At 56.5% G+C, this 20,246-nt stretch overlaps 4 protein-coding genes across 7 annotated transcripts in view; 3 read left to right on the forward strand and 1 right to left on the reverse strand.

Annotated features, from left to right (window-relative positions):
• The first annotated feature begins 3,453 nt into the window (after window positions 1-3,453).
• On the forward strand, window positions 3,454-7,973 carry DCTN3 (dynactin subunit 3). The gene is made up of 7 exons (XM_059873858.1): window positions 3,454-3,583; window positions 3,702-3,786; window positions 4,712-4,798; window positions 5,680-5,763; window positions 6,321-6,379; window positions 7,119-7,178; window positions 7,596-7,973. Exons 1-7 carry the CDS (start codon window positions 3,485-3,487, stop codon window positions 7,683-7,685), a joined length of 564 nt encoding a protein of 187 aa, XP_059729841.1. The 5' UTR covers window positions 3,454-3,484; the 3' UTR covers window positions 7,686-7,973.
• Window positions 7,972-11,096, forward strand: RPP25L (ribonuclease P/MRP subunit p25 like). 4 transcript variants are annotated; one of them, XM_059873857.1, is made up of 2 exons: window positions 7,972-8,105; window positions 9,776-11,096. In XM_059873857.1, exon 2 carries the CDS (start codon window positions 9,785-9,787, stop codon window positions 10,331-10,333), a length of 549 nt encoding a protein of 182 aa, XP_059729840.1. In that variant the 5' UTR covers window positions 7,972-8,105; window positions 9,776-9,784; the 3' UTR covers window positions 10,334-11,096. The 4 variants fall into 4 exon arrangements, with proteins under 4 accessions (XP_059729840.1, XP_059729838.1, XP_059729836.1 ...); XM_059873855.1 differs by lacking the exon at window positions 7,972-8,105 and adding an exon at window positions 8,132-8,596; XM_059873853.1 differs by lacking the exon at window positions 7,972-8,105 and adding an exon at window positions 8,743-8,875.
• A 2,462-nt stretch (window positions 11,097-13,558) lies between these two features.
• On the forward strand, window positions 13,559-15,999 carry ENHO (energy homeostasis associated). The gene is made up of 2 exons (XM_059836543.1): window positions 13,559-13,692; window positions 14,308-15,999. Exon 2 carries the CDS (start codon window positions 14,603-14,605, stop codon window positions 14,786-14,788), a length of 186 nt encoding a protein of 61 aa, XP_059692526.1. The 5' UTR covers window positions 13,559-13,692; window positions 14,308-14,602; the 3' UTR covers window positions 14,789-15,999.
• A 1,025-nt stretch (window positions 16,000-17,024) lies between these two features.
• DNAI1 (dynein axonemal intermediate chain 1) overlaps window positions 17,025-20,246 on the reverse strand; it is a 136,377-nt gene continuing 133,155 nt past the window's right edge. The window contains exon 21 of the mRNA XM_059837018.1: window positions 17,025-17,265. Coding sequence (XP_059693001.1) covers window positions 17,161-17,265 — 105 coding nt within the window. The 3' untranslated portion in view covers window positions 17,025-17,160. The remainder of the gene's footprint in view (window positions 17,266-20,246) is intronic.

A 20,246-nucleotide genomic window follows, 5' to 3' on the forward strand; every position in this document is an offset into this window, starting at 1 on the left:
CAGCCTGTGATAGCCTGGGGTAACACCAGTGGTGCCTGAGGTTTCACAGCCCACCTCATGCTTGCCTCCAGCTCAGCTTCTGGGAGCTCTGAGTTGCAAACAGGTGCTCTCTGCCCACCAGAACTCGCAGACATGGGCTGGATCAGACAGGGCACCAACTCCAGCTGTGTGCCAGCCAGGTTGTGGGGCTTGCCCCCATGAGCCCCCAGTGGCAGCTCACCCATGGGTGGGGATCCTGTTAGGCTGCCCTGTGCAGGAAACATGACACTGGAGCTGCTGAGACCATGTCCATGGGGCTGTCAGGTCAGACCTGGTGAGATGCCAGCAGTGATGCACCAGCCTGGCACCTGAGCAGTGCTCACAGAGGACACAGGTGACCGTGCTGGGAGGTGTACATATATGTGGGTGGTGGCTTGTGCTCTCTTGTACAAACTCAGTGCATGTACACTCAGACTGTCACACTCATGGTCACACATGGGCTTCCACGCGTGTGCAGCTGCCTGTACATTTGAAAAGGCACAGGAGACTCGTGTGGGGACAGATACTCCAGCCGGAGGCAACCACAAAGACAGGTCCCTGGCACCCAAGGGGACAGAAACTCCTGCTTGAGTCCCCCTGCCCTGAGGCCAGACTCAGACCCCTGGGGACACAAATCTTCCTGGGGACAGCCGCAGTTCCTCAGGTACAGCCCCAACTCAGCCCTTCGAGGACAGCCCCCAGTCCTCCGGGAACAGCCACAACCCAGAGTCCCGCCGACATTCCCAGGGCAAGGGGACACCCCCAGCCCGGACCCCTGAGCCCACCCGGGAAGCAGTGTCGCTGTCCAGGGTGCTGCAGCAATGCTGCCCGCTCTGGACCCAGCCTCGGGACACAGAGGTGACATGGAGGGTGGGGGTGTCACGCTGGAAACAGAGGTGTCTCAGGGGTGTCACAGAACCTCTGCAGAGGACCGGTGGTCTGGCGGGTCCACCCCTGTGTTCTGGCCACCGGGGATGGAGGAAGGTTCATGAACAAGGGGTGTGTGTGTGCATGTGTGGGGGAGTTGTTTGTGAGTGTACCAGGCAAAGCTGGAGTGGGATTGATGCAGCCTTAATTGGGGTCTCGTGTCCCTTTGCACTGCTGTGAAGTGCTGGCCACAGCTCATCGAGCACTGCAGCCCCAGGGAGCCGGCAGGGCACATGCGGGCCCTCGTCCCCACTCATTACCAGGCTCAGAGGGTGATGTGTGTTTCCGTGCTCCCTGGGGAGCTCGGGGACACAGCTGCTGTCACCTGAGTAACCGGCCGTGATTGATGCCTGCTTCCTCATGTCCTGCAGGGACTGTAATTGAGCCAGAGAGAGAAGGTGGAGGATGAGGGGACAATCCAGCCCAGAAGACGGAACGTTGAATCCAGCTGCAGCACTGGGCCGGGGGCAAGTAGTTGAATCAGTGTGCCCCTGCAGGCTCCAGGGATGGGGACGTGGTCAAAGGCCTGCTCTCATTCCCAAGGAGCAGGAAACAGGCTCCATGTGCTGGGCTGTGGGCAATCAGTGCTGTAGCTGCAGATCCGTTCCAAGGCTTGCAAACTGGATGGAACTCTAAAAGGTGGATGGGGACAGTCCCAAAGACCCCCTAGTGCCTGAGGCCCAGGACAGCTGAGTTTCTCAGCTCAGAGTACTGGGTGGTCTGGGACCCTCTAGTACAGGCATTTGTGTGTTTGGGGCATCGCCCATCATGCTGGGCCCAGGCCATGGTAGGGCTGGTTCCCTCTGAGCACAGGCCATGGCTGTGTGCACAGCCCCTGCCCCCCTGAAGCCCCTGGCCCCTTCTGCAGCCCCTGGGCGCTCCTGCTAATGAAGCCGTTTCTATTTGTCGCCTTTGTGGAACAAAGCTCAGCTCTTCACCCTCTGAAGAGTCCAGTTATCGATCCCTGGGAAGAAAAGGCAGCGCACATGAAGCCTCAGCCTTCTCCTGCTGCCTGAGTGCTCTGCACAGCTCCTGCAGGTGATCTGGGGGGGCATAAGGGCTGCTGGAGTACTGGGCCACCCCACAGCCCCCTCCTGCATCCTGTCCAATGCTCAGTAGGAATGTACCTGTAAGGACAACGATTTTTGAGGGCACAGTGGGCTTAGCTTTCAGCAAAGGGCAATGGGAGGGCTCCCCAAAGCCGTGCAGCCCATATTATCAGTGATGTTAGCAAAATACCTGCTGTTAGCTGATGGTTTTTATCTAAAGAGTGGCCTGGAACCTTGATGTGGTATCCCCTGGTGCTTGGGCTATGAGAGAGCAATACCCAGGCCCATGTTCATCCTTCCACTGCTGAAGTTATTTGCAGATGACAGGGCTGAGCCCTGGGATACAGAGAATGACATCAGAAAATGCTTTGAAATTTCACAGAATCACAGAATCATCGGGGTGGAAGGGAGCCCTGGAGATCACCACCCTGCCAAGGCAGGGTCACCTGGAGCAGGTGACACAGGAGCCCATCCAGGTGGGGTTGGAATGTCTCCAGAGAGGGAGACTCTACAACCTCCCTAGGCAGCTATTCCAGTGCTCTTTCACCCTCAGGATAATGAAGTCCTTCCTTCTGTTTTAGCTTATGGCCATTGCTCCTCATCCTGTCACAGAGCACCACTGGAAAGAGTCTGGCACCATCCTCTCTGACACCAGCCTTTGATATATTTACATGCATTTATGAGATCCCCTCAGTCTTTTCTCCAGACTGAACAGGCCCAGCTCCCACAGTCTCTCCTCACAAGAGAGATGCTCCAGACCCCAAATCATCCTTGTGGCCCCAACTGGACCCTTTCCAGTAGCTCCTTGTTTTCCTTGTGCTGAGGAGCCCAGAAGGGAACAGAGCACTCCAGATGTGCCCTCACCAGGGCTGAGTAGAGGGGCAGGATCACCTCCCTTGACCCGCTGGCCACAGTCTTCCCTAGATACTTCTTTCTCTGTAGTTGGGAAACCCTTTGGACTTTTTCTGTGGCAGACACTGCAACTTTGAATTAATTTCATCCCTGTCAGAAATCCTTGTAATTGTGAGTGCCAGCTGAAGGCAGTGGCGCGGCTGGGGTTGGCTGCACCATTCATTAGTGCTTCTCTTCTTCGCGAGTGTCACCTGTGGCAGTCGATAAGAGAAAGGTGAACGCGGGCAGACAGAGGCCTGGGGGAAAGCCGGAGGCAGCCTCGCGGATTTCAAAGGGCCTGCATCCACACGGATCGCTACATCAATTCCTTTTAATACATCCGAGCGCCTCTTTCCTGGAGGACCACGCCGGAATGAAGCGGCCATTGACTGCCCTCCCAGGCGGCGGGAGGGCTGCACGCCTCCCTCTGCAGTGCAAATCGCCATCGACCGCGCCGCGTCCTCTGAGAGGGGCCCCGCTCCGCCAGACGCGGCCTCCCCTCCCGTCTCCATGGCAGCCGCGGTCCTTAGCAACGCGCCGCCATGGCAACGGCCGGGCGCGCCGGAAGTGAGGCGCGGCCGCTTCCGCCCGGCACGAAGATGGCGGCGGGGGCTGCGGAGCTGCGGCGGCTGCAGTGGCGGCTGGAGGAGCTGGAGCAACGCGTCGGTCTCGGCGGCGGGGGCTGCGCGCCACGAAAGGTGCCGGGGGGAGCTGCGGAGGGCTGTCGGGGGCCGTTTGGTGCGGCCCGGCGGCGCCTGGGGTGCCGCTGCCCGGCGGGGCCTGACAGCCCCGTCCCCTCCCTCTGTGCCTCTGCAGGTGGCGGACGAGCTGGTGAAGGTGCAGGTGGCGCTGAACAACATCGCCGGCAAGAGGGAGAGGATAAAAATCCTGTTTAAGAAAAGTAAGCGGCTCTTGCGGAACGGGGGAATCGCAGAGGGCAGGAGCTGCTTGGGCAGCTTGGGCTTGCAGCTGTTTGGACTGCTCCAAACCGTCTCGCTGCTCTAAACAAAAGTACCTTCCCCACACCTGTTTGCTTTGGGCCCTTATTTCAGTTTGTTTGGCATAAAAATAAGTAACTGGGAGAGGTTTTTGTGCTTGCAATCCTCCAGCTCAGCAGTCGGGGGTGGGAAACGGGTGGCTGGAGGGTGTTAATTGCTCAATTTCCATCTGCCCGTGTCAGTGCCATGATCTGCCCTGCTTGAAGTGCAGACCCTGAAGGCTCTTGGAGCATGAGCTTCTTAAATGAATTCCTGCACACTTGGACTTCTTGGGCATGCTGAAGTAGCTCTGCCCTGTGTATGTGGTGGGAGCAATAAAGTTCACGCTCAGTGGGCAGAACTGGGGAGCTGCCTCCAAACTGGGGGGTACTTTGTCCTGCAGAGCTGCCCGTTGGCCAGGTTTTGCTCTGTGTTGTCACAGGAGGGGCAGGGAGGGTTGTTGTGGTCCAACTCTGCAGTGGCTGCTCAGTATAAAAGAATAAACCTTGTATTTGTGGATGATTTTAAGGACCAGGATAGGGGGTTGTTGGCTGGTTTTGTCCTGAGGGTGGGAGAAAGCAGATTTCACTCACCTTTTATAATTATTATCCAGACAAAAAGCAGGATTTCCAGTTGTCACTGAAGCAGTGTTTCCTGGCTTTGGTCATTTGTCATTCTTCATACAGAGCTCCAAAGTCACACAGAAATTAATTAATTTGGGGAAAAAATACGTGGCTATGTAAGCAGTGTTTGCAAAGCAATCTGATACAAAGAGGGAGGGGAAGCTGCTCTTGTGAATGCCATAACATTGCCCCTACTTTTTGTCTCCAAACCTGTTTATCCCTCCAGTTGAAGATGTAATAAAATACCTTGACCCCCAGTACATTGACAGGATGGCTGTTCCAGACACTATGAAGCTGCAGTTCATCTTGGCAGGTATGGCATGAAAGTAGGGGAAACAGGAGTCTTTTGTAGCAAAAAAAGTGTCCTTTACCTAAGATGGGTCAGGATGGATTTCTTTTATTCAGTTGTAAAGATGTGGCACCGTGGAGAGAGGTTTGTACTGGATGTCTGACACCCTCAGTGCTCCCTGAGCCACGCTGTACTTTTATCAGCTCTGATCTCTCCTGTATTGATCATTCATGTTAGCCCCAAATTAATCAAAGGCTGGTAAGAAAAGCTGGAGCTATAATGGTTTCCTCACCCCACTTCCAGTATTCTCCAGGCTGGGACAAAACCAGAAGACATTTGGCTGTATTTTGACATCCCTTAGCCTTGTCCTGTCTTGAATGGAGGAATTGGATCAGCCTGCAATGGTACAATCTGTGAATGGAATTCCGTAGAGTCATGGAATGTTAAGGGGCTGGAAGGGAACTTAAGGACCATCCAGTCCCAAGCCACCCTGCCATAGATAGGGACACCTCCCCAACTATCCCAGGTTGCTCAGACCCCCCATCCAGCCTGGCCTTGAACACTGCCAGGGATGGAGCATCCACAACCTCCTGGGCAACCTGGGCCAGTGTCTTACCACCCTCACAGTAAAGAATTTCTTACTAATATCCAGCTTAAATTTCCCCTCTTTCAGTTTGTACCTGTTACTCCTTGTCCTCTCAATAGAACTTGGCGGAGATTCCCCAGCATAAAATTGGTGTGAATCAATAGAGATTCAGAGATGAGCAGCACAAAAGTGTGAATAAAATCTTGAACAAGCTCCTTTCTGTAAAGACAGATCAGTTGGAAAAATTGCCACTATTTGTGAAATTCCAGAGCAGTATTTTGTGTTTACTGATGTTGCTTCTTGTCCCCCTCCCAACCAGAGGAACAGGCTATTCCTGCCCGTGCAGCCCTTCTGGAGCAAGTGAAGAGCCTCCAGCCCATCTTGGACAGCACCAGTATCCAAGGTATGCATGTTCTTCTGCAAGCTGGAGCTGCAAATGCCACCTGCTGAGCTGTGGCCTGTTCTGCTTTCTTTCTTTTCTTTTGAGCCTGAGACTGGAGACAAGACGACAGCTTAGTGGTGTGAGAGTTAACTGAGTACAAACTTGTTCTGCTCCTGCCTCATGCTGCTCTAGCCTCCCTTGCAGGGTCAAGGAGGTGATAGAGTAGCTTGTGAAGCAGGCTAGAGAGAGCACTGTGGCAGAGAGGGTGGAGCCTGGCAGGTCATTCCTTCCTGTGAGCTCTTTTACATCCAGAACATCTCTGTTCCTGGCAGGTGGTTTACTCTGATGTAGTTCTTGAGTTGCCCTCCCTTTGGCAATCCCTGAGCTCGTGCCATGTGCAGCATAGTTAAATAGTTTTTACTAATCCTGTGTGAGTTTTATCTATAGTGCGGGACACTTGCCCTCAGTGGGTGGAGTTCTGCCATGCTGTGCTCATGGAGGAGGATTGGGGTTTACTTTTGGAGCTGGTCACATGTGCTGTAAAACAACCCAAACTAATTTCTCCTTTGTGCTTCCAGCGGTTCCTGACCATGCAGCCAAACTGCAGAGGCTCTCACAGATCCACATACAGCAGCAGGTACTCGGAATATTCCTATCACTATTGACTAGAAGGGCCTAGGAACCTTTTGCCAGTGGCTGCACTGACACCCCTGTATTTGTAGTTGCTTGATTTGCTCATTTATGGCAGTTTTTTGCAATCTGAATTTTCATACTACAGTCTTAAAGAAGTTTAAGTACTCTAAGGGGGAAAAGGATTTCTGTAAATTGAGTCCAAGTTGGAAATTTGCCCACCATAACTCTGCTCAAAACAGCTTTCAGCGACATGTAGTAAGTGACAGTGGGTTTAATGATCTTGAATTCCCCCTTTTACAGAGACACTGAGGTGAGGCATTGCTCTCCTCCAGTGTCCTACTCTCTGGAACATTGTTGACACTGTCGCCTTGTCCCTTCACCCTTTCCCTCCCTGTATGAGCACTTTTGGAGCTAGCAGTGAGTAGCCTGGGCAGTTCCTAATGGTGTCTTTCAGCATTTTGCTGTGAGTTTCTGTTCTGGGGCAAGCAAAGCCTTGGATACTGAGGAGAGGCAGGCAGCAGTGCAAACCTGGGGGCTTTGCTGCTTCATGGGACCAGTGTTTGTCACCTTTCTCTTGATTGTGGAAACCTGTCCAGCTGTAGTGAGCACCCACAGCCAGGGCCTGAGCACTGATCTCAGTGCTGGCCTTGGATGAGTTTCCTGCCCTGCTGTCATGGACTGGGAAGGGAGAAATGTCCTTCACCTTATTTATTGCTCATGCACCATGGCTCCCCTCTTCACAGGAGAAGCGTCATGATCTCACTGACAGTGTCAAGACACTCCTTGAGGATTACAACAAAATGGTATCCTTTGAACTTTGGGCTTGGAACACCTGAACTGACCCCTTCCCCTGGCTGATCCTGTTGCGTCTCCAGCCTGGGGTTTAGCAGCCTTTCTGATGTGACACCTGTGTCCCTGTCCTGGCTGCATAGGATCCCAGTGCTGAGGCACATCCCAAAGCCACAGTGGATAGGGAAGCTGTGTAGAAAGCCCTTGCATAGCAGTGGTATGTGGTGTTCACAAGTGCCTCCTGGACTCCAGTGGGTGTATGGTGCTGTGCAGTGGCTCAGCCACTGGGTGGATTGAATCCATGGCTTTCAACAGCCTGGTGCCCTGGGCCTCTCCCAAGGAATCAGGATTGTAATGGTGCTGTCAGAATGCTCTGACCCAGGTTTCTTCCTCGCAGTTTCCACATTACTTTCCTTAAGTGTCATGTCCAGACCCTGCTTCTCTCCAAGCAGTTTGTGCAGTGGAATGAAATCCTGACACGTCTGGAAGTGGCCAAGCAAGCTAAACCTGTGGCAGAGTGAAGGCAGAGCTGGGAGCACGGCGTGCCCAGGGCTCCTGTGGCACAGCTTGCATCCTGCTGGTCCCAGCTCCTTCCCGCTTCGCACAAGCATGCTGAAGTGACAAGGAAGGACCCTGGGGCACCCAGCTCTGTACAGAGCCTTGTCAGCCCCCAGTCAAAGCCACACTGCTCCTTAATCTGCCACTGTTTGCAAATCCTGCACTTCTCTGAAATGCATCTCGGTTTTAACGTATTTAAAAACCCGATTTCTGTGCTTACCGTGGGCCATAGTAAAGTCCTGAAATGCTGACTGTGTTGTCTGTCTCTCCCTGGGTGTGAGGACTGCTCCTGGCACAGACTGGGGATTTTTCCCTAGGCAGTGGTCTCTTGGCAGCCTCCAGGAGATGGCCAGTGCTTCCTTTCAGCCTTGGGCCAAGGAAAGGTAAATTCCTTCCAGTCCCACTCTCTTTTGTAGACTGTGCCCCACACTCCTGTTCGTGTGAGTTGCCTGGCCCAGGGGATCTGGTCTCATGGATCTTTTCTGCCTTGCTGTTCCCCCATCTCTGTGCTGAGAGAAGGCAGCAGCTTTTGCCTTTATCTTGCATGTGCTTTCCTGAGGCTGCTGCAAGCCAAGGCCTGTGCTGGCTCTTTCCCTTTCCAGAGAGAGGCACAAGCCGTGCCTTGCTTGGTCTGGCTATAACATGGAGTTTCCAAGGCCATGCTTTTGCAAGGGTCTCAAACCCTTCAGGTTGGTGAGACATTGCCCAGCTGAGTGTGACCTGGGAATCCTGGTCAGAATCCCCACAGGAATTCCAGAAGAGCTCGCTGGTGCCTGAACTCTCCCTGATCAGTAACCTCGCTGGTTTTCAAACCACAGTGGGGCTGCAGGCCTGCGGAGAAGGCCCGCTCCCTGCAGCTGCCTGGGAAGCTCAGGTAAGCGTCGGAGCTGACGCTCAGCCTTTCGTGGGCGCGCACAGGGACACTGTGTCCGTGCCCGGTGCCGGGAGAATGGGATATGCCGGCGGGAGCGGGGACTGCCCCGGAACCGCAGGTAGGCGGGGCCGCCGCTCGCCCCTCCCACTACGCACACCCGGTCATGTGGCTGGTGGGCGTGGTCCCAGTATCGAGTCCCGCCTCGTATCCGCCTCGCGCGTGCGCGCTCCCGGCGTCCTCCGCCATCTTGTGTCGAAGGGCGCGCTGAGGCGGCCGCAGGTGAGCGGGGGTTCCGCACGCCCCACCGGGGCATCCCTCACTCCCAACCCGCCATTCCCGCGTCCCACCGCGGCATCCCGGCTTCCCCCGGGCCCCCCGGCACCGATGGTCGGTGGGGGTGAGGGCCTCGTGTGCTCCCAGGGTTCGGAGCGGGGTCTCCGCGCTGCCGTGTCCCTGAGGAGAATGGGGTGCGGGGTGCCGGGTCTGGGCGCAGCGGGACTCAGGAGCCTGCGGGAAACAAAGTACTGCGACCTTCTGCACCTTGAGCTGTGCGATGGGGACGTGGAGTGCCCTGCACAGGGTCAAGCAGACTTAGGTCAGGATGGCACCTGCCTTGGCAGAGACGGCAGCTGTGAGACTTGGCCTTTCTGTCTTTTACTCGACGAAAGCTTTTTTTTTATTCCTGCAATCCCTGGCTTTCCATCTCCCTTGTGACATGCAGTGTTTTACCCTCAACTGGGCTGGCCAAGTCCCCATGAACCTGTATTTGTACACGAGGTGCTGCACATAAACTGTGCTTGAATTCATCACGTGCATGTTCTGGTGCAGCTGGCCAGCATCCCCGAATTCTCTTCTTAGTCACCCCATCTCACTTGTTTGTTCTGTCTTCTCTTGAGATACAGGAGTGTTTTTCAAGTTACCCTGCTTAGGCCCACAACACTAAAGCTGTTTTTTGCACAGCCTGCCTGCCAAGGCTCAGGCTGTCCTGTGGTAACATTTGTACTGTAGGTATGTCCTTATGAGGACTGGGCTAGTCTTTTGGTTATGCCTTTCCAGGATTCCTGACCCTGGAAGTTCAGAGTGCCCTTCAGAGTAAAGATTGTAGCTGATTGTGGTGTGAGTTTCTTTGTGCTGCAATTACAGTGGGCTGGGTGTTCATGAGTCTCTTTTCCTTTTCAGCATTGCAAAATGGAGAACTATAAGAAGACCAAAATTGTGGAGAAACCTTGTCCTCTTCCTTTCACTGACCTGCCTGCTGATATTACTGAAATGAAGGTGAAGGATGGGAGCAAAATTAGGAATCTGATGGGCTATGCCATGAGCAAGATGGAGCAGGACTCAGTGAGGCAGATTCTTTTCACTGGCTCAGGCAAGGCTGTCAGCAAGACCATCACCTGTGTGGAAATCATGAAGCGAAGGCTGAAGGAGCTGCACCAGATCACCAAAGTGCTCTTCAAACAGATTGAAGAAATCTGGGAGCCAATTGTGCCTGAGGCAGGCCTCGATGCCTTGACAGTGAAGAGAAACATTCCTGCCATATGTGTCCTGCTGAGCAAAGATGCCCTGGATCCTCAGGAGCCGGGGTACCAGGCACCGGGATCTTTTGATGCCTTCTGGACTGAGACGCTGAAAGCAGAATCGCAGGGCCAGATGAAGAGGAAGCAGGGTGGAGGCCGGGGAGCTGCCAGCACGGGGAAGCACCCTCGCTCCACCGGGGGAGTCCTGGGTGGGCCCTGAGGCGGCAGCTCCGTGCGTGGTTCAGGGGAGCTGCAGAAACCAGCCCGGGGCTGTGGCTGCACAGCTTCTGCTGAACACAGGGGCTCACAGAGGTGTGAGGGGAGGGTAGGAGGAGCGGACTGTTACAACTGGGTGTGATCGTAGCTGTCTGAAAATTGGTTTTGACAAGTTCCCTTGCCAGAGGCTGCCGGGCTGTACTCCTTAGGGGATCATGGAAGATGGGAATTGTCTCTTCTTGAGCAAGAACTGTTGGTGTGCTGTCAGTGAGCCCCAGCAAAGTGCTGCTAGCCCAGTGAGGTTTCAGGTGCCTGGATGTGCAGCAGCCTGGGCAGTGGGACAGACACCTTTCTGTGTACCAGGTGCAGATTGCCCTAACCAGTACAAAGGGGAGACAGGGCCTGATGTGGAATCCCTGGGGAAGCTGCCAGCGTCACCTGCGCTCATGAGCGTACAGACAGCAGGGCACAGGGCTGGGCCAGCCATTCTGTGCTTGAAGAGTCCTGCTGAGCCTATCGGGGGGTTGAATAAAGGACTGCCTGGATGTAGATCCTTGGCTCAGCAGAGCTGGTGGTCCATGGTTCTCTCTCCAAACAGGCAGCATTCGATTCTCATTGTAACCAGCCTGAAATCCTGTGGCTCTGCAGCTGTCCTGGGGTGGTGGTAATGGGAAGCTCCAAAGGATCCTGTTCTTTCCCCTTTCTGCTCCTTGATAATGCACAAAGATGGCTTTAAAATAAAGATGTAACTTCATGTAACTGGGAAATTTGTCATGTCTTCCTCATCCCGCTGGAGGTCACCCTGTAAGCATTGGTGGTGGGGTTGCGGCTGCTGGCTGAAGCTCTGCTCTTCCAGCCCTCCTGCTGCTCTGTTTGTTCCTCTCGTGACAGTAAATGGACCCTGTTCCAAGGGGAAGTTAATATCCAAACATTAACCTCCTTCCACATCCAAAATAGATCAAGGTTCTGTTTCTTTTCTGTGAAGTTTTTTGCTAATGTTTTTTTCCTTCCTTTAATAAACTGGCTGGAACTGCAGCCTCAAAAAGACTCGTCCTGAACTGTGCTGAGTGAGGCAAAGGATGGATCATCTTTTCTTGTGCAGTAGTTTCCCTCCTGAAGCAGGTCTGGTAAGTAATTCTGGGCCAGAGAGAAGGGCTGTTCGTGTGACAGGCTGAGCTCTCGCCTCAGAGAGCTCACACGTGTCCGGAGCACTGTCCTGCACGCTCTTGCTCTTCCCGTGTCGCTGCTTGTGCAGTGAGCTCCAGCTGGACCCAGCACTCTGCACTGTCGAAGGGTAACAGCACAAGCGTCGCAAGGAGAGATTTTACTGAAATGAGGGGGAGCAGGAGAGGTGCAGTGTGTTACCTGTGCAACCAGACAAGACTCCAGCAGCCTGCCTGGTGCACAGACACCTGCCTTGCATCCAAACAAGTGCCAGTGGAGCCAGGACTGTGCCAGGCTTGCACGCCTCCTCCCCGCTTCTGGAGGTCTCACTGCTTCCTGCCCCACTCCCTGGAGGGAGTCAGGGAAACGCTTGGACCTATCTGCTATGCTGGCAGATGTGAGTCCTGGGTATGGGGCAGAGTTAATCTGTTTTATCTTTGTGCTGTTCCCAGCTGCTGCTCCCTTACATCTAAGGAGGAGACCGCTTTTCTCGACTAATTAGCAGATTAGCCATAAATGCCAAGGAAGATGCTTGAGTGTCTGATCAGATGGCTTCTGACATTTCAACTGGCAATGTGTCTGTGTTTACTCAAAACACCCTCTTAGTAGAGAGCCGAGAGCCAGATCCTCAGGCAGCGTGTGTAACCCTCCCTCATGGCTGTGGCACGTTTAAAGCCACCTCATCAAAGCTGCAAAGTGATTGTTATTTTTCTTTCACTGGAAGTTATCTTCAGCTGACTTGGTGGCTCTCCCTTCAGGACTCAGCTTTATCCAGCCATCAAACCTGTGGGTTCAGGTCAGCCCTGAGATGTCCCAGCTCCCTTACAGCTCTGCCCTTCACCCATCCTTCATCCCGCCGCCTCTTCTCCCACGGAGCCACAACATGTGATGCCTGGCTGCCACAGACCCCAGTGTCACTGCTGTGCATTTGTGTCAGCAGGCATATGTGGTGCTTGGATGTAGTTTTTCAGAGCATTTGCAGGTGCTGATCCCTGCGGGTCTCCAGGAAGCACCCCAAGGGCCCCTCCAGCCCCTCCTCTTGTCTCCCAGCCACCTCCTTTGGGTGCCACATCAGTAGGAGTACCCACTTTTTGGGGTGAAGCCCCATATGAGGCTCCAATGCCCATGTGGAAGCTGGTAGCTGTGCATGGGATCGGGCTTCCCTGTACCTCAGTTTCCCCACTGACAGGACAGGCACGCTGGCTGTGCCGGTGATCTTGCTCATATTGCCAGGTACTGACTTTCCTTAAACGTCCTGTTCCCTCCTCTCCCTGGGCTGTCATGGGGTCTAAGCCCATCCCTGCCTGCCTGTAGCCCTTGTGACCCGAGAAGGACCCCAGCCCGGCCCTGGCAAGCCCATCCTCAGCATCCTCAAGCCCCGATGTGTGTGGGACCAGGTGCACGTGTGTTTGTGTGTGTGTGTGTGTGTGTGTGTGTGTGTGTTCGTGTGTGTGTGTGTGTGCAGGGGCAGGGCAGGCAGCAGCACGGAGAGCCAGCCGGTGGCCGCCGGGAGCGGCAGGGCAGGTCAGGCAGCACATGAGGGCAGGGGCAGCAGGACGCAGGCAGGGCTGCACCAGCAGCGGCGGGAGGGCAGCACCAAGGGCAGTGTCGGAGCAGCACCGACGGCACCACCGGGGACAGTACCGGGGGCACTACCAGGGACAGTTGTTCTCGCAGCACCGGGGCACCACCGGGGGGCACTACCGGGGCAGTAGTGTTGGCAGTACCAGAGGCAATTGTGCTGACAGTAGCGGGCCAGTTCCGCTGGCAGTACGGGGGCAGTACCGGGGCAGTACCGGGGCCGGGTCCCGGGCCGGGCCGGCAGAGCGCGCGCTACCCGGCGCTCTCCCCCCGCGGCTCACGTGGGAGCCGGACGAGGGGGCGTGTCCCCAGGGAGGCGTTCGGCCAATGATAGGCTGCGGGCGGAAGGCCTGGCCAATGGCGGGGCGGGGGCGGGGCGCCACCAGGGCCCGCCCCCCGGTGCCGGCGGGAGGGCGCGGGCGGCGCGCGGGGCTGCGGCACCCACGGGCGGCCGCGGCGGGACCGCGCCGGCTCCGAGCGCTCCCGGGGCCGCGCCGGGGCCGCTCCGCGCCGGGACCCCGCGCCGCCAACCCGCTCCCAGTGGGGCCCCGGCCCCGGCAGCGCCGCCCGCCCTCCCGCCGGCACCGGGGTCCTACCCCGGGGGAGAAGCAGAGGCAGGTGGGTAACGCCGGGGCTCCGCGGCGGGAGGGCGGAGTTGGTGGGACCTGTTGCTGTCCGGTTCCGGGGGCTCCGTGGTTGTCACGCTCCGCGGCAGGCGGGGGTCAGAGGCCCCGAGGGTCAGAGGCGCAGCCGGGGGCTCTGCCCGATCCCGGTAAAAAGCACAACGGGGGCTGCCTTGTCCCCCCAACTGCTGCTACCCAGCCCCGGCCCCGTTCTGTATGCGGGACCTCGCAGCGGCGTCCCGCCGGCAGGAAAAAGGAAAAGGAGTTGGAGAATGGAGAGGGAATCGGAGCGGGGCCAGAGCTATCCGGAGTCACACGAAGTGCACGGGAAGGAGAGCTTGGGCCGGGATGAGGCGACGGATCACCCACTGGGGACAGCTCCAGCTTGGTGGCCCGTGCAGGGGATGAGGGGCAGAGCCAGGGCTGGATTGGGGTGCTGGAAATGTCTCCCAGACAGCATCTGACCTGGGAGCTGCTGCAGGTCCCGAACTCCAGCGGAGCCCCGTGGGCCCTGGCACAGCTGTCCCCTGGCATCCCCACAGCCCACCCCGAGGGGCTCGCAGAGCCTGTGCCTTCATGCCCACGGTGACTGTGACTTTCTCTCTTACAGGTGCTGGAGGGAGAACAGTGATCCCTGGGTCCTCACTGCCCTGCCGGAGGAGGGGAAGCCGAGAGGAAGCTTCCCTGTGGTGTGGTGCGGCCCGGGACACAGCTGTGAGCGGCCGAAGTGACGGGGTGACGCTGTCCTGCTACCGGCCTGGCCCCATCCCACCGCCAGCACCACGGCCGCCCCCCTTGTCCCCGGCCAATGCCAGCAGGTGGAGGCTGCGCGCTCCATCACTGCCCTGGCATCCCGAGCGTGAGAGCGGGCTGTGGGCCCTGCCGATTCCTGCGGGACGGTGGCCATGGCGGCTGCTCTCTCCACCGGAGCGATCGTGGCAATTTCTTTTAACTGTGTCATTGCGTTGCTCATCTTCATCCTCTTCCTCATCCTCTGCAAAGCCTGCAGGACCCCGTCGTGTCCCAAGAAGACCCCGGCTTCTGATGTGGATGAGTCAAGGAATGAAGAGAAGTACCTGCTGCAGCCCTGATCTGCCTGGGGACTGGGGTATCCGGCTGTGCCGAAGGAGCTGTGCCAGACTGGATGCCTGTGCTGGGACTCGAGTGCTGGACCAGGCACGATGAAAGCTGAGGGGACACCCAGCTGCTTGCAGGGGCTGTGAGAGGGGGCACAGTCCTTTGCCTTTGTGGTTTTGGTCTGTGAAGTTCCCACGAGTGCCCACAGTGATGATGGGGATAGAGAGACAACTGATGGGGATATGCTGCAGGGACAGTCATGCCTGTCCCAGCAGCCAGTGAGCACAATAGGAGCTCTGCCTTCCTTCAAGTGCACCCCTCATTTGGGAAGAGCTTGCAGGCTCTTTGGTGCTCGTGGCCTGGGACAGTGGCAACAACGTCACAGACCTGAGCAAAGCTGGCTAGGGGCCTGGAGAGGGGAGGCAGCAGGGCTGGCACAAGTGTAGGCTGGCTGCTCCGTGGCAGGGTGCGCCCAGGGAAACCTGGGCAGCCCCAGCCCTTACCAGTCCAGATGCCTGGGGGTGGCCCTGGGTGCCATGTGCTCTCAGCCTCAGGTGGGCATTTGGCAGATGTCTGTCCAGGCAGCGGGTTTAATGAGGCACAAGAGGGCCTGCAGGGTCTGCTGATCATCCCCAGCCTGTCTGTCAGTCCCCTCCAGCATTAGCTGCTAGGCAAACGACCCTACTCCTCCTCGCTGGGTGCGTGTCCCTGCTCTCCCCCCTGCCTGCTCCCAGCCGAGGTCAGCTGTGGTACTCACCCTGCCTGTGAGCAGCAGACGTGCCCTTGCAGGCATCCCCGATCCTGCTGAGAGCAGCCTGGTGTGGCTTTTTCCTGGGGAGATGAGGGTGCCTGGACAAATAGCTTTGAAGGTTCTTTGACCCTGCCTGTTCCCTGGGGATCACAGTGGCTCTGTGGGGAGGGATGCTGTCATCTGGCTTATCTGCAAGCCTGACATCTGCATCCCCCGCCCTGCCAAGTGGGTGCTGTGGGTTTTGGAGGGCTCTGCCTTGCCTTTCCTAGAGCCGAGCAATAGCCACAGTCACCGCTGGCATAGCCACTGCAATAAGGGGACAGAAGGGTGGGGTGGGAGGGATGGCAGTCCGGGGTCCTGCAGAGGCTTGGCCAGGCCTGGCAGAGCCTGCAGCTCCTCCCCGTGTCAGGTGTAGCAAACACATCCCTTTGCAGCCTTGTTTTTACTAGACTAATAAACAGATTGTAGGACCCACGTTGTGTCTCTGAGCTCTACCCAGTGCCTGGAAAACTCGGGGGGAAGTGGAATATCCTGCCATCCTGGAGGGCTGAGGAGTGGCTGTCCCAAGGCTGGGGGACTGATGGGTCCAGGGGACTGTGGGTGGTTTGCTCAGGGATGGTGATAAGGAAGGGCTCATGTCCACATCCGTCCGTGGCTTTTTAATGCTGGGTGAAACCTGACTGGGTATTTCCTGCCTGGGGCACGTGGGAGTCAGCAGAGAGCATTCCCCAGCCTTTGTGCCAGAGGCATGGAGAGTTTCCAAGCTGTGTCCACACTTTCCAAGGATGCTTGTGGGAGACAGGCCAGCTGAGCATATGGAGGACACCTGCCACCACACCTGTCTGGTGGCTTTGGTCCCCAGGCCTGGGAGCTGTGCACAGATATCTGGTGGTGACAGCCACCGCTCATCAGCATGCTGTGAGGCCACTGCTGCTCCTGCTGCCACCGCAGCCACGCAGCAGCTGATCCTCTGCTGCACGCAGAGCGGTGGCAGGCTCTGCAAACCCTGCTGCCCAGCAGTTCCACAGGCACCAGCTGGGCAGAGGCACCCCAGCCCCATGCTGAGGCCCCTGGGGAGAGGGGAGCTGTGAGCCTCCCACAGCTGGTGACTGGCAGCTGCTGCCATGTGCTATCTGGAGGCATGGAATGTCTCTCCACAGTCCTGGGGCACCAGGCCCGGTTTCCAGGCACCCTCTGGCTTAGGCTGCCACCCCAAAATCCAGGTGTGCCATTCCATTTGACTTGTTGGGGGGTCTACAGCTCGGAGCTCAGTCTCTCTGGCCACCACTCACACAGTGGGACTGGCTGCCATGAAGCTGCACCCCTGAAGTTTTCCTAGGCCCCCTCCTGCCCTCCATGGGGCTCTCATCTGGTGTGAGCCCAGTTAAGGCTTGGGAAAGCCAAGGGCCTTGTGGCTCTGGAGGGCCAAGCACGGTGAGACTTGCCCAGCCCAGACATGACTGCATACCACAGCTCTCCCAGCACCTCGGTTTATTTGTCTGGGCATAGAGGAAAAGTGTTCCTGCTGTGCAAAAAGTGGGCAGCAGGGGCCCGTGGCTTGCATGCCAAGCAGCCACCGATCAAAGCCGAGCTTGTTTGGTCAGAGGCTGCCCACAGAGTCATCATTCCCCCCTCTCACTGCTCTTCTTTGGTCCCTGGCTGTCTCACCAGGCTAAGCAGCTTCTCCAGTTTTGCTATTTCCTCCTCGGGACCTTTCTTCATCTCCTGGCCTTTCTTCTCCTGCAAAGAGACCAAGCAGGATAGAACTGTGAGCAGGGAGGAAAGCAAGGGTGAGGAGGGGTCCAACACAGGGAGGGCTGCTGGAAGGCTATGTCTGAGCTCTCACCCCTCAGTGGAGGCTGATCCACAAGGCATCCCAGGGGCTCCCTGCCTGTGTGCTAAAGCAAACTACCAGCATCTTGAGAAAAATCACATAGCACAGGAAAGGCCCTGCCCAGTTCAGCCCTCACTTGTTTGAGTGCAGCAGGAGCTTTCCAGGCCTGGCAGAGGATGATGTCCCTGCTGAAGGCACAAGTTCCACTCAGTGCTTTGGGCAGAACATGTTTCTGCTGTGCTGTGGGCTGCAGCATTGCTCTCAACTGAGTTCTGGCACTTTGGGAAAGTGATTAACTGGGCTTAGGCTCTCCAGGTTCACATCACATAAGACACAGCTGCAGCAGAGGAATTTTCCAAGCTGCACTGAGCCCACCAAGCCCTTTTGCAGCTGAGCATCTATGCCATGGGATTTCTCCAAAACAGCACCCCCACAGTCACCACTTCCATCATGCAGTGTTGCCTTTCACTCACAACCTTCCCCTTTGCCAGCCTGCTGGATCTCGCTTTGCCTCTGGATTTGGTGGGATACCCCTGCTTTGGGGCTGGGGAGCTCCTCTGTGTGCAGCATGGCCCTGGGCACCCCAGGAAGCAGCTGCCTAGCACAGGTGAGCAGGAGGGTTGGCACAGTCTGGCAGGTGGGCTCAGGAGAGGTGGCAGCCGGCTTCCAGCACTGCAGCAGAGCAAAGGGAAGGGAACATCCCTGACCGAGCTTGGAGGCAGCCCGCAGGAAGCTGCTGTACTGCCTCTTCTTGGCATCCCCCAAGCACAGCCTCTGCTCTCCGTGCTCTCACAAGGCCAGAGGAGCAGCACTCAGCATTGGAGGAAGGAGACTGCCAGCTTTCCTCTCTCCCCACTTAGAGCAGATCAATTCTGCTCCTGCCGAACCAGCCCCGCTAATGGCCGCGGGCACCGCAATTACAAACACACACCTTCCCTTCAGCGCTAAGAAATGCCAGCGCACAACACCGGGAAAGCTGTTATCCCGCGTGGATCGCACTGCGTTTCTCTAGCAAACGTGGGCACTGCTGGGTGATGACAACGGGGAAAGTCCCCGGGGAATCCCTCCTTGTGTCCTCCCTCCTCCCAACCTCGATGGAACGGAGGTTTCCTAAGCTGCCAGAGGACACTGCCGAGATGAAAGCAGTCCGGGGGGAGGATGGGGACAGGGATATTTGGAAACCCCTCTGCCCCCAAGAAGAGAACCCACTGCTGTTCTGAGCACTGGGATGAGCCCAGGTTGGTTTTCTTACGGAGACCATCCGTAAATAAAACACGGTGGGACAGTGCTGGTTTGTGTTGATGCCAGCAGGTGAGCAGCACCCTTTGGGGCTCTGGTCTGGGCACTGCGAGTGATGATTTTAATAATGGCCTGCACCATAGCAGAGTATCTCTCTGAGTGAGAGCCTTGGCATAAACACGGCTGCTCAAGGTATTTCAGGACGTAGCTATTTCTGCAGAAAAGATGTTTTGCTGTCTGACAGCATTCAAACTCCTCCCTTTGGCACTCTGTGTCACATACAGCACCGCACAAAGGTCCTCAGGATAGGCAAAAGAGGCACCTGCTCTGCTCAAATGGGATGAGGAGATGCTGAAGCCACCTGCCACCAATCCATCTCCTTCCCAAGCCCTTTGACCTCTCTACTGGCAGGGTCAGGAAGAGACCCTGCCTGATGTCCTGTAGGCTTATGGGAACTGTGTCCAAGCCTTGCTGAATTCACCAGCCTCAGGCAAGGCTCAGCTCCTGGTCACTAAACTGTCCCTAAAACTTTGACTTTCACACTGGCTCAGCTCCTTTGGTGCTTCTGAGCACGCTGTAACAAAGCCACACGCAAGTCTGTAATGAGCCGTAACTGAACCAGAGCCCTAATTTAACGCCACATAACCAAGCAAGCAAGATGACACAGGGAATGGAAATTATAATGTCCTTTTGGGGGCACTGGAATGGAAAGTTTCCCTTTATTCTGTCATCTGCTTCTCCCAGGGCACTTGTGCTTGTGAGCTGGCTAGCCCGCCGATGGCACCAGAACAGCACTGTGGGATCTGCTTGGATGCACGTGGCAGCTTCCTGCAAATCCAGGGACTTTGGCTGCATCAGACCTCTGAGGAGCAGTCCTTCCTGGGGCAGAGCTATTGTGATGTCCCCGGCACACATGAGGTGGGGAAGTGTCACTTCCACGCACGGCTGCCAAAAGGCTCTGCCTCCAGACAGGTGTGGAGAGGGCACTCGTGGGGCTCCGCCACCATGTGTGTAGCTGAGCCTGTCCTCCACCTACATCCCTGCTTACACCACATCCATAGGGCTCATTAGGAGCTGGGAGGGAGTCAGGGCAGATCCATCTTCCCCATGAAGCTGTTAGATGCAGAGCTGAGATTACATGGGAGGTCTGTCCCTGAGCAGCATGGAATGGGTATTGGAGCTGCTCAGAGCAGCATTTGCATTGACTTTACTGTTAACTGCTTCCAACTGGAGAGCAAAATATTCCTGTTGAAATCGTGATGAGGGACATGGCAGGAAAGCTCAGGGCAGGGCCAGGAAAGGTGCTGTGTGGGGATGGACTCTACCCTGCTTACAAAATGTGACCTCAGGGAGCAGAGATGGAGAAGAAGCGCCGTTTATATCCGTGCTGCTGTTTTTATTGCCAGGTTTCTTACGGCCCTTATGCTCCCTTTACCTTGTGTCTGGGATCTTCCCTGGCTTGTCAAGCAAGGAAACTGAGGCACAGAGCTTAGGCTTACAGGCAGTGTGCAGGACCCTTGATGGTCCTCTCAGCCCCAGGGTGAGCACTGGCACTGGAAGTGAAGCAGGAGGTGACAGATGACTGGGGTGAAGCCTCAAGGGGAAGGGTGGAGTGAGAACTAGGACAAAGATGAGGATGAGGCTTGGC

Source organism: Haemorhous mexicanus, chromosome Z, assembly GCF_027477595.1.
Source record: "Haemorhous mexicanus isolate bHaeMex1 chromosome Z, bHaeMex1.pri, whole genome shotgun sequence".
Lineage (NCBI taxonomy): Eukaryota > Metazoa > Chordata > Aves > Passeriformes > Fringillidae > Haemorhous > Haemorhous mexicanus.

Bases quoted from the DNA above. Each gene is read 5' to 3' on its own strand.
- DCTN3 (XM_059873858.1), top strand. From the start codon at position 3,485: ATGGCGGCGGGGGCTGCGGAGCTGCGGCGGCTGCAGTGGCGGCTGGAG. The intron at 4,799-5,679 runs GTATGGCATGAA...CCTCCCAACCAG, and splicing joins GCTGCAGTTCATCTTGGCAG to AGGAACAGGCTATTCCTGCC. The intron at 6,380-7,118 runs GTACTCGGAATA...CCCTCTTCACAG, and splicing joins AGATCCACATACAGCAGCAG to GAGAAGCGTCATGATCTCAC.
- RPP25L (XM_059873857.1), top strand. From the start codon at position 9,785: ATGGAGAACTATAAGAAGACCAAAATTGTGGAGAAACCTTGTCCTCTT.
- ENHO (XM_059836543.1), top strand. From the start codon at position 14,603: ATGGCGGCTGCTCTCTCCACCGGAGCGATCGTGGCAATTTCTTTTAAC.